Consider the following 13,623-nt stretch of genomic DNA (forward strand, 5'->3'; position numbering starts at 1 on the left):
TTTTGTTGACGCGCACGTGCGGGAGCCTCTTTCGCGCACAGTAGGCGTTAGTGTGTGTGTGTGTGTGTGTGTGTGTGTGTGTGTGTGTGTGTGTGTGTGGAAAACACGATGTATAACATTATACGTACAAACACGAGAGTAAACGGTGCGCACAGGACACCCCCGACGTTCGCGGAGTATTATATTCACTTGGACGATGGTGTGAGTCAATTAGATCTTAATTTTCTTCCCCATCGAATCGTATTATTTTTTTTATTTGTTCCGCCCTGCTATAACTACTCGTCCGGATGTATATTCAATTACGGATAGTGCGTGGGTGATACGGTGCAGTTCGTTTTCGGTAGTCCGAACATGCGCCTTAACGCCTGCACACCTCCGACGACTGTACGGAACACGTCGATATTGACGCTTGTATTTACCCCACCGTACTTTTGGGCAGACGGCGAGCGGTATCCTGCAGTGAGGGGGTCGTGACAGCTGAGTACACCGATACAGTGTGACCGAACTGCACAGGGTTGTTGATCGAGCGCGATATTGTAAGGATTAGTGTAGCAGTTCTCAACCATAAAAGCTTCAGGATTTTCAAAAAAATCCTAGTCCCACCTACACATTTTGAAATTTGTTTGACCAAATATATAGTCAGTTGGTCGAATAACAATTTTTATTTGCTTATTAAAAAATATGTATACGTTATTTTACATACCTATTACCTATATGGTGCTTTTTATTAGGAACAACATAACTATGAAAATATAAACATACAATAATATGCACAAAAGTAAAATAAATATGTGGACAGTTATTATTTTCATTAGGTATAGGTATTAATTATTATGATTTAAATACATACTTTAATGAGACTATTTGTGTTGTTTTCAATGGACGAGAACGTCGATATCGGACTCTATATGTTGGTAGCTTTTAAGTCTTAAATCATGTTCTTCATTAAATTTATTTCTACACCTATTTATTTTTTGTATATCTAAATAGTATATAATAACTAATAAGTGGGAAAATTCATTTTTTATGTACAGATATATGTTGGCATAAAAGGAATTAAAAAACGGCAGTTCAGCTTGTCTGGACAACTCCTATATAATATATTGTTAATAATAGTTCAAATTATTTTTTTATAAACCGAGATTTCTTTGGCGTACCATCTATAAGCTCTCCGCTTACCACAGGTTGAGAAACCCCGATATAGATTATACATATAGTCATAGGCGCAAATAGGGGGGCTTTAGGGGCTAAGCCCCCATACATTTCCTACATTTTGTTTTTAAGCTTATTCAATATTATCAAAGTAAGGCTTTAGCTCCCCAAAATCCCAAACGCTATTTGCGCCTATGCATTAGTACGCCACGAGACGTTATATGCGCGTCTATAATGTTTATAATAATGCATAATACATTTAGCATAAATACAGTAGAAATCGTTTATAATGACACCGGCTGTAGAGACATATCGGGTCTTTATCGGACCGTAGTTTTATAATATGTAAAATTGTATAAGTGCAGTTATTATCTATTATTACGACCTATTTTCCTTAGTCTATTGGACGTCATTATAAACGATTTACACTTTATCATTAAAATTTAAAAATACCTAGTCATTCAATTTTCAACTACATATTTGCGTGGAAATGGATTTCTTAAATATTTACAACAAAAAATAAAACAAGAAACCTACAGGAAATTTCATTAACTTTTAGAATTAGTGGCGCAACCAGAATTTATTCAAGGGGGGTGGGCAGAGCCTGATTTACAAATTTCGTGGCCAGGGACTTAAATAAAAAGAGGCCTCATATAAATTTATTATCTTATTCAAAAATTTATATTTTATTTTATTTTATATAATTACATGTTACACTTAATTACATTGATCTTTTTCTAGGGTCTTTCGAAAACTTGTCAATAATGTCATCATATGATAATTGATAATTGTTTTGTTATTTCATGTTCTACTGTTAACAGAGTTAGATTATCAAGCCTATCTTGAAATAAACATGATCTCAATCGAGTTTTTAAACGTTTTAATGGTGAGAATGATCGTTCGCTGCTACAATTTGTACAAGGCATGGTCAAATAAATTTGAAACACAGTTTCAATATTAGGAAACGTATGCATCATGTTCATTGATTTTAGATATTTAAGTTGATATTGAGGATCATCTATAGTCTTATCATCGCTAAACAATGACATTTTTAATTCTTGGAATTGTAGCATTTCATCAACAAAAATGTCTTTATCCAAGTCATTGGGGAAATGATCCAATAAATTTGATGTATTCTTGATAATATCTGACTTTTTCATATTGTTTTTGAATAAAAAACTAAACTTTTTTCTATTTCTAAGTAAGCACTATTTATTTTTTCAAGCTCAAAAATTAATTTATCATAAATAACATATAATATGTATTAATAATAACATTTTCTGACAATATATATCATTTTTTTTTTTAAATTTTATGATTTTATAAAAAAATATTCAATGTTGCATTGAATTATTGAAATAATTACAAAATTTTAATATTCAAAAAAATTACAAACTAGCAAAAAATATGAGAGCCGCTCCAAAATTGGGGCCGGGTGACTAGTCACCCAGGTACACCCCTAAATCAGGCCCTGGGGGTGGGTCCAAAAAATGTATTTAATTACTGTTTTCTATTCCTTCCCCGAGTATATTACACAATTATACATACATTTTATTGCTTATCAGTAAGTGTTTATGACAATGTCTAAGCATAATTGTAAAAAACATAAATAACCACATAATATATATAATATATATAGATTATATAGTTTAAAGTTAATACCATTAAGTATAAATGATACCACCAATTGCACTCAAGTAAGGTAAATTGCATACAAAGATATTATATTCGTATTTTAGGAAACTGTATGACGTATATGTAATATGTTAGTATTCAATAGTTATTAATGTTATTGTATGTATTACCTACTTTATAATTATATATAAGTTGTACATCCATAGGCGCAAATAGTGTTTGGAATTTGGGGGGGGGGGGGGGGCTATAGCTCTGCAATTCTATACTGGGTACTATTATGATGCTTTTAAACTATCACAAAACCCTTAAAAAAAATTTTCTTTGGACGTTTATTATGATATCTACCTATAAAAATGAATGTTTGTGTGTGTCCTTAATGCATTCCTAAACCATTCATCCGATTGCGATGACATTTGGTACAGAGATAGATTAGAGTATTAGACCTCTAGAAAAAATATAGTCTAATTTAAAAAGGGTAAATTAGAGGTCTGACCCAGGGAGGTGCTCAAATAACAGGGATTTTGAGATTTACGATGGAAATGTTTGTTTGTAAATGGTTGCTATTGGTTTTAATAATAATTGCTAACAATTATTAATGTCTGTTGGCGCAATGGCACCTCTATGAATTTTAGTACAGTATTTTTCAAAATCGATCCACGGTGTCGGTAGATTAATTTTTTGCATCATTTTTTCTTATTTTTCCTTTTTTATTATTCTTCTCCATCTATTCTATACATACAAATGTTTGGTTTTTTTTATTAATTTATTTGTTGTTTTTGTTTGTATTAATCCACCGTAGGTAGAATTAAGTAAAAATGAAAAACTTGGTATAACTTTGATACTTTAGAGTTAAATTGAACACTTACTCACAAAGCACACGGTGTCTGCATCTGCTGCGATCTACCACAGCCTACCTAGTACCTGATAATATACTGCTCGCATAATCACAACTCACAAGCGAATCTCACAGACAACGCCGGTTGGGATGGGTACACATTAAAATATAATATAATTTACAATTAAAAAAACATTGCTTCCACAGCCTGTTCCAGCGTGTTATATCCAAAAGGAGTTGAACACAATCACAATTTGTAAGTATTATGTGACGCTGGTTGGGCGTATAATATATATTCCACGGGAGAACAATCAATCCGCCGACCGATTCTCGTCAGTACTACACATCTCCCACTAACTACCCGTTTATAGAAAAATGATTTTTCTCTCCAATGTATTATGTAGTGAAATCATTAGTTTTTGCGGGGGGCTATAGCAATTCTAGTGGGAGCTATAAGTACTGTCGCACTATTATTGTACTATTATATTATAGTATTATAGTAACTAAACTATTTAAAAAAAAGTGTGAAAAACCCAGGAGCATAAGTATAAGAATGTGAATTTTATTCTATTAGTGTTTATGTACATATTTTATAATTATTTATCTACAGGCTACAGGTAGTAAAAATTATGGTAATTATAATTTATAAGTTGAAATACTTGAGAGTTTAGCCGTGTGTTCATTTAAACTCAGCTTAAACGCAAAAGTATACCAACACCTGGCTACACCGATAAACTGTGTGTAGCGTGTATAACCTAACATATTATATACCTATCAAACTAGGAAATTTAATATATATTTTATTTTTTTTGTTGATAATATAAGTCTACACATTGAAATTCATATATAGAATGGCATAAATGGTAATAAACTAATAAACAATAATAATGAATATATATGTATTTGGTTAGAGCATCATATTATGAAGTAGATAATTATATTGTTTGAAATATTATGTTATGATACCTCCTCACGGCTTGTACATTCTAGTGATTATAATACTTACAATATTATCACAATATTTATTATTTAAGGTGATTCGATACCGTGATTTTCTGTTTTTGTTTAACCCACGCACAACATAGTATATTAGACGTGTTTTTTGCCAAACATTTCAATTGATCTTTTGAAGCGATAAGAAATCTGAAAATAGATTTAAATTAGTCGTCAAGTCTACTTGAAATTGACTTTCCTACATTTTTGATATTATTCTCCAAATTCCTAAAAATGTCATATTAAAAAAGAGTATTTAAAAATTGTTGTATTTCAATTTTCGGAGAAGTTAAAATCAAAAATGTGGGAAAGTCGATTTCAAGTAGACTTGACGACAAATACAAATCTGTTTTCAGAATTCTTATCGTTTCATTAGATAAATTCGTGTGTTAGACAAAAACAGAAAGTCACGGTATCGAATCCCCTTAATATTAAATCGAGTATTTAATCAAATTATAATAGGTTACATTCAATAGTTGTAAATTTGTTAATATATTTTAACTATGAATATATAAATGATCTATTAATTAAGTACCAAGATGGCAAAATGGTTCTTGATTATTATAACTGTCGTCTGTCATAAATGTTTGAGTTCTACTATGAAAAAAAATTGAGCCCTGTTGTAATATAAGTTATAACATGAACTTCAACAACAAACTAAAAATCAATAAATATTTCTGTTTACCAATTTAGCTAAAGATTATTATTAAAATCATATTAATTCTTGATATAAGTTACAATATACTGATTAATAGAGTACTAAAAAAACTAAGTTATTTTTACTATATTTATATAGTTGTCACATATATGACAATAAATTATGATTAAATTAAACATAAAAATAGTCGAAATAACTATATTTTTTCCCCCGTGCAAAAAACATATTATATTCCAAACATATATAAAATGTTTTAGAAGATTTGTTCTGGTATGTAGGATAATATTTCTTGAAGTGAATAATAGGTTCTTTTTTTTGCTATTTTATTTGGATATAATATCCTCTTTTTCCTTCTTCCACACTCTCTTATAATATATGGAAGGGACTTCCTAAATATGTGAATTTGTCTGCACTTTCTCTATATTATATTTCAGATTATTTTTCGACTTCATCGTTAGTGTTACTCTATACTCTATATAGTATTATTGTTCCTGTCATACATTCTAGACCCAACATCTTTCGACTTTTTTGTGGTTATTTTCATATATGTATAGTGCATCAAACATTTTTAAAACTCATGTGTACATAAATACATGGGCACAACTGCACAAGTAATAAGTAGACTATTTAGTCATGGATAAATATATCCCTATGTTTGGCCGACCACGAAAAAACGCTGTAAAAACGACAAACGCATTTTATATTACGTATAGCTATCATAATAAATATATATTTATATAATTATGTGCATAATTATACTGTAGTATTTAATATAGCTGATTAAAAGAAACGCAAAGTAACAGCATCATAATCGCACAGCACGAGTTTATGACGCTTACTGCACGCGTAACGTCGTAATTTAAATAACGATCTAAAAAAACGACGTAGGTAAGTACATCCTACGTCTAACATTCGAATATTCGACACAAACAATTGATAATATTATAATCTATAACAGTCCACGGGGTCTCCTATTTTCGAGGTGAAATTCATCGACCATCATATTATATTCATATAGATCACGATCACCATATAATTATGCGCAGCACACGCTCAAACGTAAACAGTTTAATATATAGTATATTGTATAATATATTAAGGTATGATACCTATATATAGGGAGTCGCCGTTCCAAATAAAAACATAATATGATACCAATTACCAATACATTATTTTTAAACGCGTCAACATTATCATAATTCATAATATTATTATACATTTATAATACAATTATTTACCGGGTTTTCGGATGACAAAACCAGAATGATATATAATAAACATTATAGGTACTATGTTTTTGGTATTAAATATAAATACAAAATATTATTCAGAGTTCCGAGTGGTCACTGCTTTTTAACGTATTTCATGCGTGATATACCATATACATAGCGAATCACGATTGTAAGTGAATCCTGTATTCCTATATTGCTGAAAATGTAACATGTACCTACATTTACCTATTTATTATGTATTAAATATTTATATGTATAATAAATAACACCAAATTATATTATAGTATTATGAAGACGTGGGCGTGAATGTGGCAGATGGGATAGTTGGGGAAGGGGAGGTGCTTGCCGGAACAAAATTCCATATTGGAAAGAAATAGGATGATTTTCATATTTTCTGTTTATGATCGACGAGCTGGGGAATTTATTAAGAGGATGTCAAAATACTATTTTGTTTTATCTCTCCGAAAAACGTATAGATAAAACGCATTCATGCAAAATCGTGTTCTATATGGTTTAGCACAGTGGTTTCCCAAATTTATCATCGTAAATCTATCACACATGCACGTAGCTAAGCAGGGTGTGCCTAGCCCACCCTATTATGTGTCCGGCCGTAGGCCGGCCCACCCAAAATATTAAGAGAGGCCTATTATACGGTGGCTTTTAATTTTAATGAAATTTTTAATATTGTCTAAATATTACACAAATAAAACCAAATATATCGGGTTTTAATTAAAATCTAAAATAAGTTACGTAACTAAATTCAATTCATGCCCATTTCTGGAATAAAATATGTATATTGTATTACATTTAAATTCTGTTTCTACCAAGAATCGGTGATAATTTATCTTTATAAGTCATAATATCGTCAACGATTAATTAGGAAATAATTGCTATTTAAAGCAAGCCCGGATTAAGACATTTTGAGGCCCCTGTACGAAAAACAAAAAATAGTTTATTATGTGCATTATGTTTATAATGTATATATTATTTAATATTAGGTACCTGTTATAATAAATATATTAGATATTAGGTACTTTGCAATAAATAATGTATTATTTTATTTATAAATTATAATTTTTTCTTCGCTAAATAATCATCGGTTTTTTTAAGGTGATTATGCAGTGTTATAGCCTATAACGAAAAAAGTAATAGACAAATCTGAGGCCCCTAAATAAATTCAAACTATTGCGGCCCGGGGGCCATGGCCCCCTCTGGACCTCCCCTTAATCCGGGCTTGATTTAAAGCCCAATACTGGTACCATACTGGTATACTAGCATGTCATGTTATTTTTATCTTATCTAGACAATGACTATTGTATACTTTTATGTTTATTTTTAAAATACTTTTGAGTAAGGGTATTGTCATTATATTGATTCATATAGAATTATATTATTATTATGGTCGTCAACTCGTCTATATTTATAGTAATGATATTCTGATAACTACCTCTTTATAATATAAAAAGGTAAGGGGCCCACCCCTACAAGGTACAAGGTAATATATTTAGGTAGAGGGCCCATCTAACATTAGCCCACCTAGTGAATATTTTCAGACTACGTGCCTGCTATATCACAACCCCCATAATTTATTTATAAGATTAAAAATCAGTTCTAAAAATAAAATTTGATTACTATTATTGTGACTTATTACTTTATTAATTTATAATGAATATATGATATTATTGGTATATTATAATTTATGATGAATACATTTCTTAGATAGAATCTATATAATTCAAAAAAACCAAGAATTGACTAGTGGGTCATGACCCACAGTTTGAGAAACTCTGCTTTAATAATCTTTTTAGAGTAAAATCTTGTTGTATTACAAAAATCCGTTCGTGCAACAGGAGATCTACTTAGTAACTATGGTCCATGAACGTGGCAGATGATAAAACTTTTTATTTGAATAATTGTATTAGGTACTAATTTTAAAGGTGTTAACTGACATTTTTTCAAAAATACATTTTATTGTATGAATAAAGGTGTTATAATGTTATAAACATTATATCACTATTTGATAAGGTTTAATTTAGTAGTTACCAATAATAGTTATGGTTACCTACGTGTTATAAGAATAATTAATCATTAGTTGTAGTGGATAAACGTGTTAGTGTATGTTAACTTGAACAATTTCAAAAATGTTAGTTAACACCTTTATCCACTGACCCCTTCAAATATTAATCCGTATACTATAAATTAAATTTATAAATAACGTTATTTTTTGCAAATTTAAATGGAGATTACATTTTTAACGATACTTAGACACAAATACCCAATATTAGGTATATTATGTCAAACCTTCAAAAAAAGCAAAAAGAATTCTTAATAATGATTGTGTGTGACGTGGAATGTGTGCTATTACATTTTTACTCTGTATGAGCTAACACCTGCATATTATCTATAAAAAAAATTATTTTGTGTGAGTGTGGTTGGTCCATGTTACGCGTGGGTGAGAGAGAAGAAAACAAAATACAGTGCGCTGAATTTGTTTGACGACCATCGCGGACGGAATACGGCAAGAAAGAATATTTCCGTTGCTTGTATACGTTCCGGGAAACGAACGCGAACGAGCTCAACAAGTAAAATAAAATATTATCAAAGACAACGAAAGATAGGAAGAAAAAACAACGTCGAAACCGACCGGCAGACGCCTTCTTAGCTGCTGATGTGGTCGTCGGATCTCGAATTAATATCTCGCCATCTCAGTTTCGTTATTCGCCCGTACAAGGTCATCATCCGCCGCCGCCGCCAACGACGACGATGACGAAGCGCCCGTCCAGACGACACACGATTCCTATGTACGCATTATTATAATATACCTATTGTATAGTTTTATTATTCCGATCGCGCCGAATTTCGAATGACGAACATACGGAAGACGCGGGCGAGGCGACGTTCGCACGAGCGCGTATGGCGTTGGCGTATCGCCATTCGCCGACACGTGCGTATCGATCTTGCGAGTCAGCCTGCGTTCGAGTGTGGACGCACCCTCACATTGGTGGTGTGGCGCACGCGGTCTCGTTCGCACGGTATTACCGTGCTGCGACAATCGTGATTACAGTACACGTGACACTCGGCGACCAGGAACGGCCACGAACAATAGGAAACTGGGTGGTGTCCGTCTGTTGGCCACACTGCGCTTCCGTCGGTCTTCGTCGTCGGCGGAGGGGACGTCGTGTCGACCCGAGTCGTGGTCCGCCGAGTTTTATCAGAATTCAGAGAGTATCAGACACAATATTACACAAAAAGAATATTATTCTGCCGCACACCCACCTACGGGACTCCTGTACGATTTTTGCCTATTGCCGCCGCCGCCGCCTCGCGACAGTTTTTCGCTTTACGTTTACGTCCGTCGCCAGCCCGCGACCAGTTTGCCGCCGCCGACTGTTGCGCGCACAGTCTTAGTTTTGATATTTCTTTTTTTTTTTTACTCGAACGAATAAAAAAAAAAACGGAAACTCAGTGAAAGGAAATTTTTAAACGTACTAACAGTCCCCCTAAAGCTCATAGCTGACTACCTATATATTACGCTACAACTATAATAATATTATTGCTAATACTACCCAACAACTGCTGACATAAAATAGTACTAAGTATTTACGACTCGTGTTTCTGTTATTTAACACCGCTCGTTACAAGTGTAATACGCATTGGTTTTAGATTGTTATTATGATATAACGACGACTTCGGAAGGAGAACAGAATATCCGCAGGGAAAACTCCGTTTGCAGCTCTCGTCTAGTGTAGTAAGTGTACTAATTAACTGAAAAAATACAAAAATTAAACCCCATATTGATTATGATCCGGACCAGAAGACTTTTGGTCAACCTTTTACCGACGATGATTTGCTGACATATGTTGTGCGAACATGTACCTCTCGAGACCTTTGATTGCCAGTATCTCAAGGTATTTTCATTTTCGTGATCACTCAAAGTGTCAAACGTAACAACCATGTAACCGTATATGAATATAGCATATCGATATATCGTTTGATTCATATCACTAGTTTTTTCTATTCAAATGGCACTTAATTGTATTATTTAATTATTTGTTCCGCTAAATTTGACACCTAGATTTAATATTTGCTTAAGTAGAATAAATAAAAATGTTATCTACACTAGTATGTACCTGATTCTAAATAACTATGTTATAATATCTATCTATATTCTATTCCTTATTAGCTATAATTGTTTTTCTGACCAAAATATGATAAAATATGTAATTATTCGTAATTAGTCAAGTCAATTGTTAATCTAATCAATTATGAAATATGCCATAAATAATTATCTTTGACACGCTCACAAAATACTCGTCATTGTTCATAAGAAACCAGTACACAAATTAACTGCTACATTTACCTTTTAAATGTACGTAATATTAATTTTTCGCAGGTATTGATAAGTGATTAAATTATCAAAATGCCAACATCCGGACCAGTATACCAACCAACTACTGTCAGTTATGAACAACAAAGTGAATGGTCACAGCCATCAAATGGCTTAATCAATCGTACCCTGAATCACATTCGTAACCCAAGGTGGTTCCACTGGTCGTTCATTCTGATCAGTTGGATACTGATTGCCATTGGGGTATTCTTGTTCCTGTCCATTACCACAAACTTTGTGAATTCAGAAAACACAAAAGACAATTATACAGAAGACATAGCATTCTTGGTTATTGGCTCTTTCTGTTTTGTATTTGGTGTTGTCCTATTAATAGGTTATTTCCGATACATCAAGGACAAGGAAAGTTGCCCTTGTTTCAATAGTAAAGCGCGACAAATGGAATCTCAGTCTTCTAATGGACAAGTATGTATCAACTACAGAATTACGGGTTTTTATATAAAATAATCACTATGCTTATTTTTATACAGGTACTCACATTGAATCCATCTACAGACCTCTTGATGGCATCTGCACAGTATGTACCAACTTCAGAAGCTCCGCCCACAATTATCGAAGAGGATGAAACTAGAAAATTAATGGGAAACGATAATAAAGATTGGTAAGTGTTGAGCAGATGCGTGCCTCATGAACTAAATGTTGTTCAGTGACTACTTCATTAACCAAATATTTAAATGTTCATTAAATCCAAAATCGTTCAATCATGTTAAATACATAATAATAATATTTATTATTAGATTTAATTATTAATCATTAACCATAGAGTAACTAGTATTATAAATTATTTATACTTTTGTGTCATTAATGAATATGACTCATTCTTATACACTCTGAAGGACATCTTGTATTTTTTTTTATTCTTGTAAACACATTGTAGGAAAGTAAAAATAAAAAAAGAGTTAAATAACCAATGATATGCTTTACCATACATTTAATATACATTGGCATAAATTAAATGAATTGTTTTTGTTGTTTATAAATATTGTATGTTAGTTTATTATTGTCTTAACTTCTAATTGACGACGCCATTGATGATTAGTGCCATAGTTAATAAGAACAAATGTTTTTTTTTGTTTTTTTTTTTTTAAATAATAAATGACATGCATAAAATGTTATGATTAATAGGGTGTTTTGTTTATTTCTTATCAAATTTTTTTATTTATTCTTTTTTACTGTATTGTGTGTGCAGCAATGACGAAAGGGACCATATGTTAGTAACAAGCAACCCGCCGGTAGCGGCACTCCGCACGCATGTACCAAGCGGAGTCTCGCCGCTTTCCGGTGAAGATGCTTGACTTGAGGCGAATTTCACTGATTCTTTATCAGGCATCAATGACTATTATCACAAGTGAGAATGCCATTTATCATAACATAATAATTGTGTCTTACCCAAAACAAATTTCGTTTAACACACACATACTTGGTTATTGTTCTCAGTAGATACGACAATCCCACACCTCATAGTCACTTCTATTCTCCACAAACACCTGTCCACAACAAAGCACAACTACACGGCAACTGGACAGCACCACTTGCATTACACGACGACCTGACACCATCCATATGTTCATCAGTTTATAGTATGGATCAGGTAAAATAACAAAAATGTAACAGTTTATCATTTCATAATTTATTTAAATTGCCAAACAAATTATAATGTTGTATACAAATTTTTTTACAATTTTATTGTGCAATTATTATTTTTTTACTATTTACTTCAACGGTCATTGGTACTAAATTTTTTATATATTATATAATTTTTGTAAACTTACCTTTTTCTATTATTTTTTTTAATAATTTGATTATGTATACGTGAGTAATTTGTAAAGTTTCTATTATGCCTATAAGTAAAACCTTTTATTATTGTTAATTTTTTGCATTTTTTAAAGTGTAAATTTAATAATAATTAATGAATAAAATAATGTTTATAACAAATTTAAGATTATTATGATATAATATTAAATATTAATAATATGAGTGTTCAGCAACGGCATTTATTTTAAGATGATATTATTTTGTTGTCATTATGTTGTAATGTATTATTATAAAATATTGTATAAGATGTGCTGTAACAACAATAGATGTGATTAACCTCATTAATATGTACTTTTGTATACTTACCATTTTTTTTTTGTATTATTGCCTTTGACAAAGTTCATTTTTGTGTTTTGACATTAAGTAATTTTATTATGTTTTAAAAAAAGAATTCTTTATTAATTCTAATATATGATAAAGGTTATCACCTCATAATATTTTGGTTTATTATTTTTTATGTAAAAGATTAATAGAATAAACTATTTTATGATGTTATCCAATCATACATAAAATCAAACATTTTAAACTATGTGAAACTGGTTGGAAAAGTAATTTCTAGAAATTTATAAATATTTACTATGCATGTAATTGTATACAATAGGTATTAATTTACTAAGTTACAATGTTATTTTTTAAACAGTTCAAACACCTTGAAATCTGGTAATATTTACTGGGCTAACCACAATTATACTTTATACTAATAAAACCCTGTATGCACCACCTCCAAATTTATAAGCAGACCAATCATTTATAAAAATATTAACCTAAGATAGTCAGTATTTATACTACTTCACTGCGTAGCCCACACCAATGTTTGAAGTTTGTTGACAAAAGCATATTTTTTAATATCAATCTTTCTTTGCTGTGTATTGGGTTTTATATATATACTTTATAGACG

At 31.4% G+C, this 13,623-nt stretch overlaps 1 protein-coding gene across 5 annotated transcripts; it reads left to right on the forward strand.

The window, feature by feature from the left end:
- Window positions 1-9,723: 9,723 nt before the first annotated feature.
- LOC100168613 lies at window positions 9,724-13,251 on the forward strand. Of its 5 annotated transcripts, XM_016804557.2 has the most exons (7): window positions 9,738-10,101; window positions 10,169-10,253; window positions 10,320-10,413; window positions 10,899-11,315; window positions 11,381-11,511; window positions 12,100-12,258; window positions 12,348-13,251. In XM_016804557.2, the coding sequence occupies exons 4-6, from the start codon at window positions 10,926-10,928 to the stop codon at window positions 12,203-12,205; spliced, it is 627 nt and encodes a 208-aa protein (XP_016660046.1). In that variant the 5' UTR covers window positions 9,738-10,101; window positions 10,169-10,253; window positions 10,320-10,413; window positions 10,899-10,925; the 3' UTR covers window positions 12,206-12,258; window positions 12,348-13,251. The 5 variants fall into 5 exon arrangements, with proteins under 5 accessions (XP_008183342.1, XP_016660047.1, XP_008183341.1 ...); XM_008185119.3 differs by lacking the exon at window positions 10,320-10,413 and having other exon boundaries at window positions 9,725-10,101; XM_016804556.2 differs by having other exon boundaries at window positions 9,738-10,253.
- Window positions 13,252-13,623: the final 372 nt, after the last annotated feature.

Source organism: Acyrthosiphon pisum, chromosome A1 (assembly GCF_005508785.2).
Source record: "Acyrthosiphon pisum isolate AL4f chromosome A1, pea_aphid_22Mar2018_4r6ur, whole genome shotgun sequence".
In the NCBI taxonomy this organism is placed as follows: domain Eukaryota; kingdom Metazoa; phylum Arthropoda; class Insecta; order Hemiptera; family Aphididae; genus Acyrthosiphon; species Acyrthosiphon pisum.

What these genes read in the sequence shown, in the direction of transcription:
- LOC100168613 (XM_008185120.3), top strand. Translation starts at nt 10,926, where the DNA reads ATGCCAACATCCGGACCAGTATACCAACCAACTACTGTCAGTTATGAA. An exon ending in CTCAGTCTTCTAATGGACAA is followed by an intron (nt 11,316 to 11,380) that starts GTATGTATCAAC and finishes ATTTTTATACAG; the next exon opens with GTACTCACATTGAATCCATC. An exon ending in GGAAACGATAATAAAGATTG is followed by an intron (nt 11,512 to 12,099) that starts GTAAGTGTTGAG and finishes TTGTGTGTGCAG; the next exon opens with CAATGACGAAAGGGACCATA.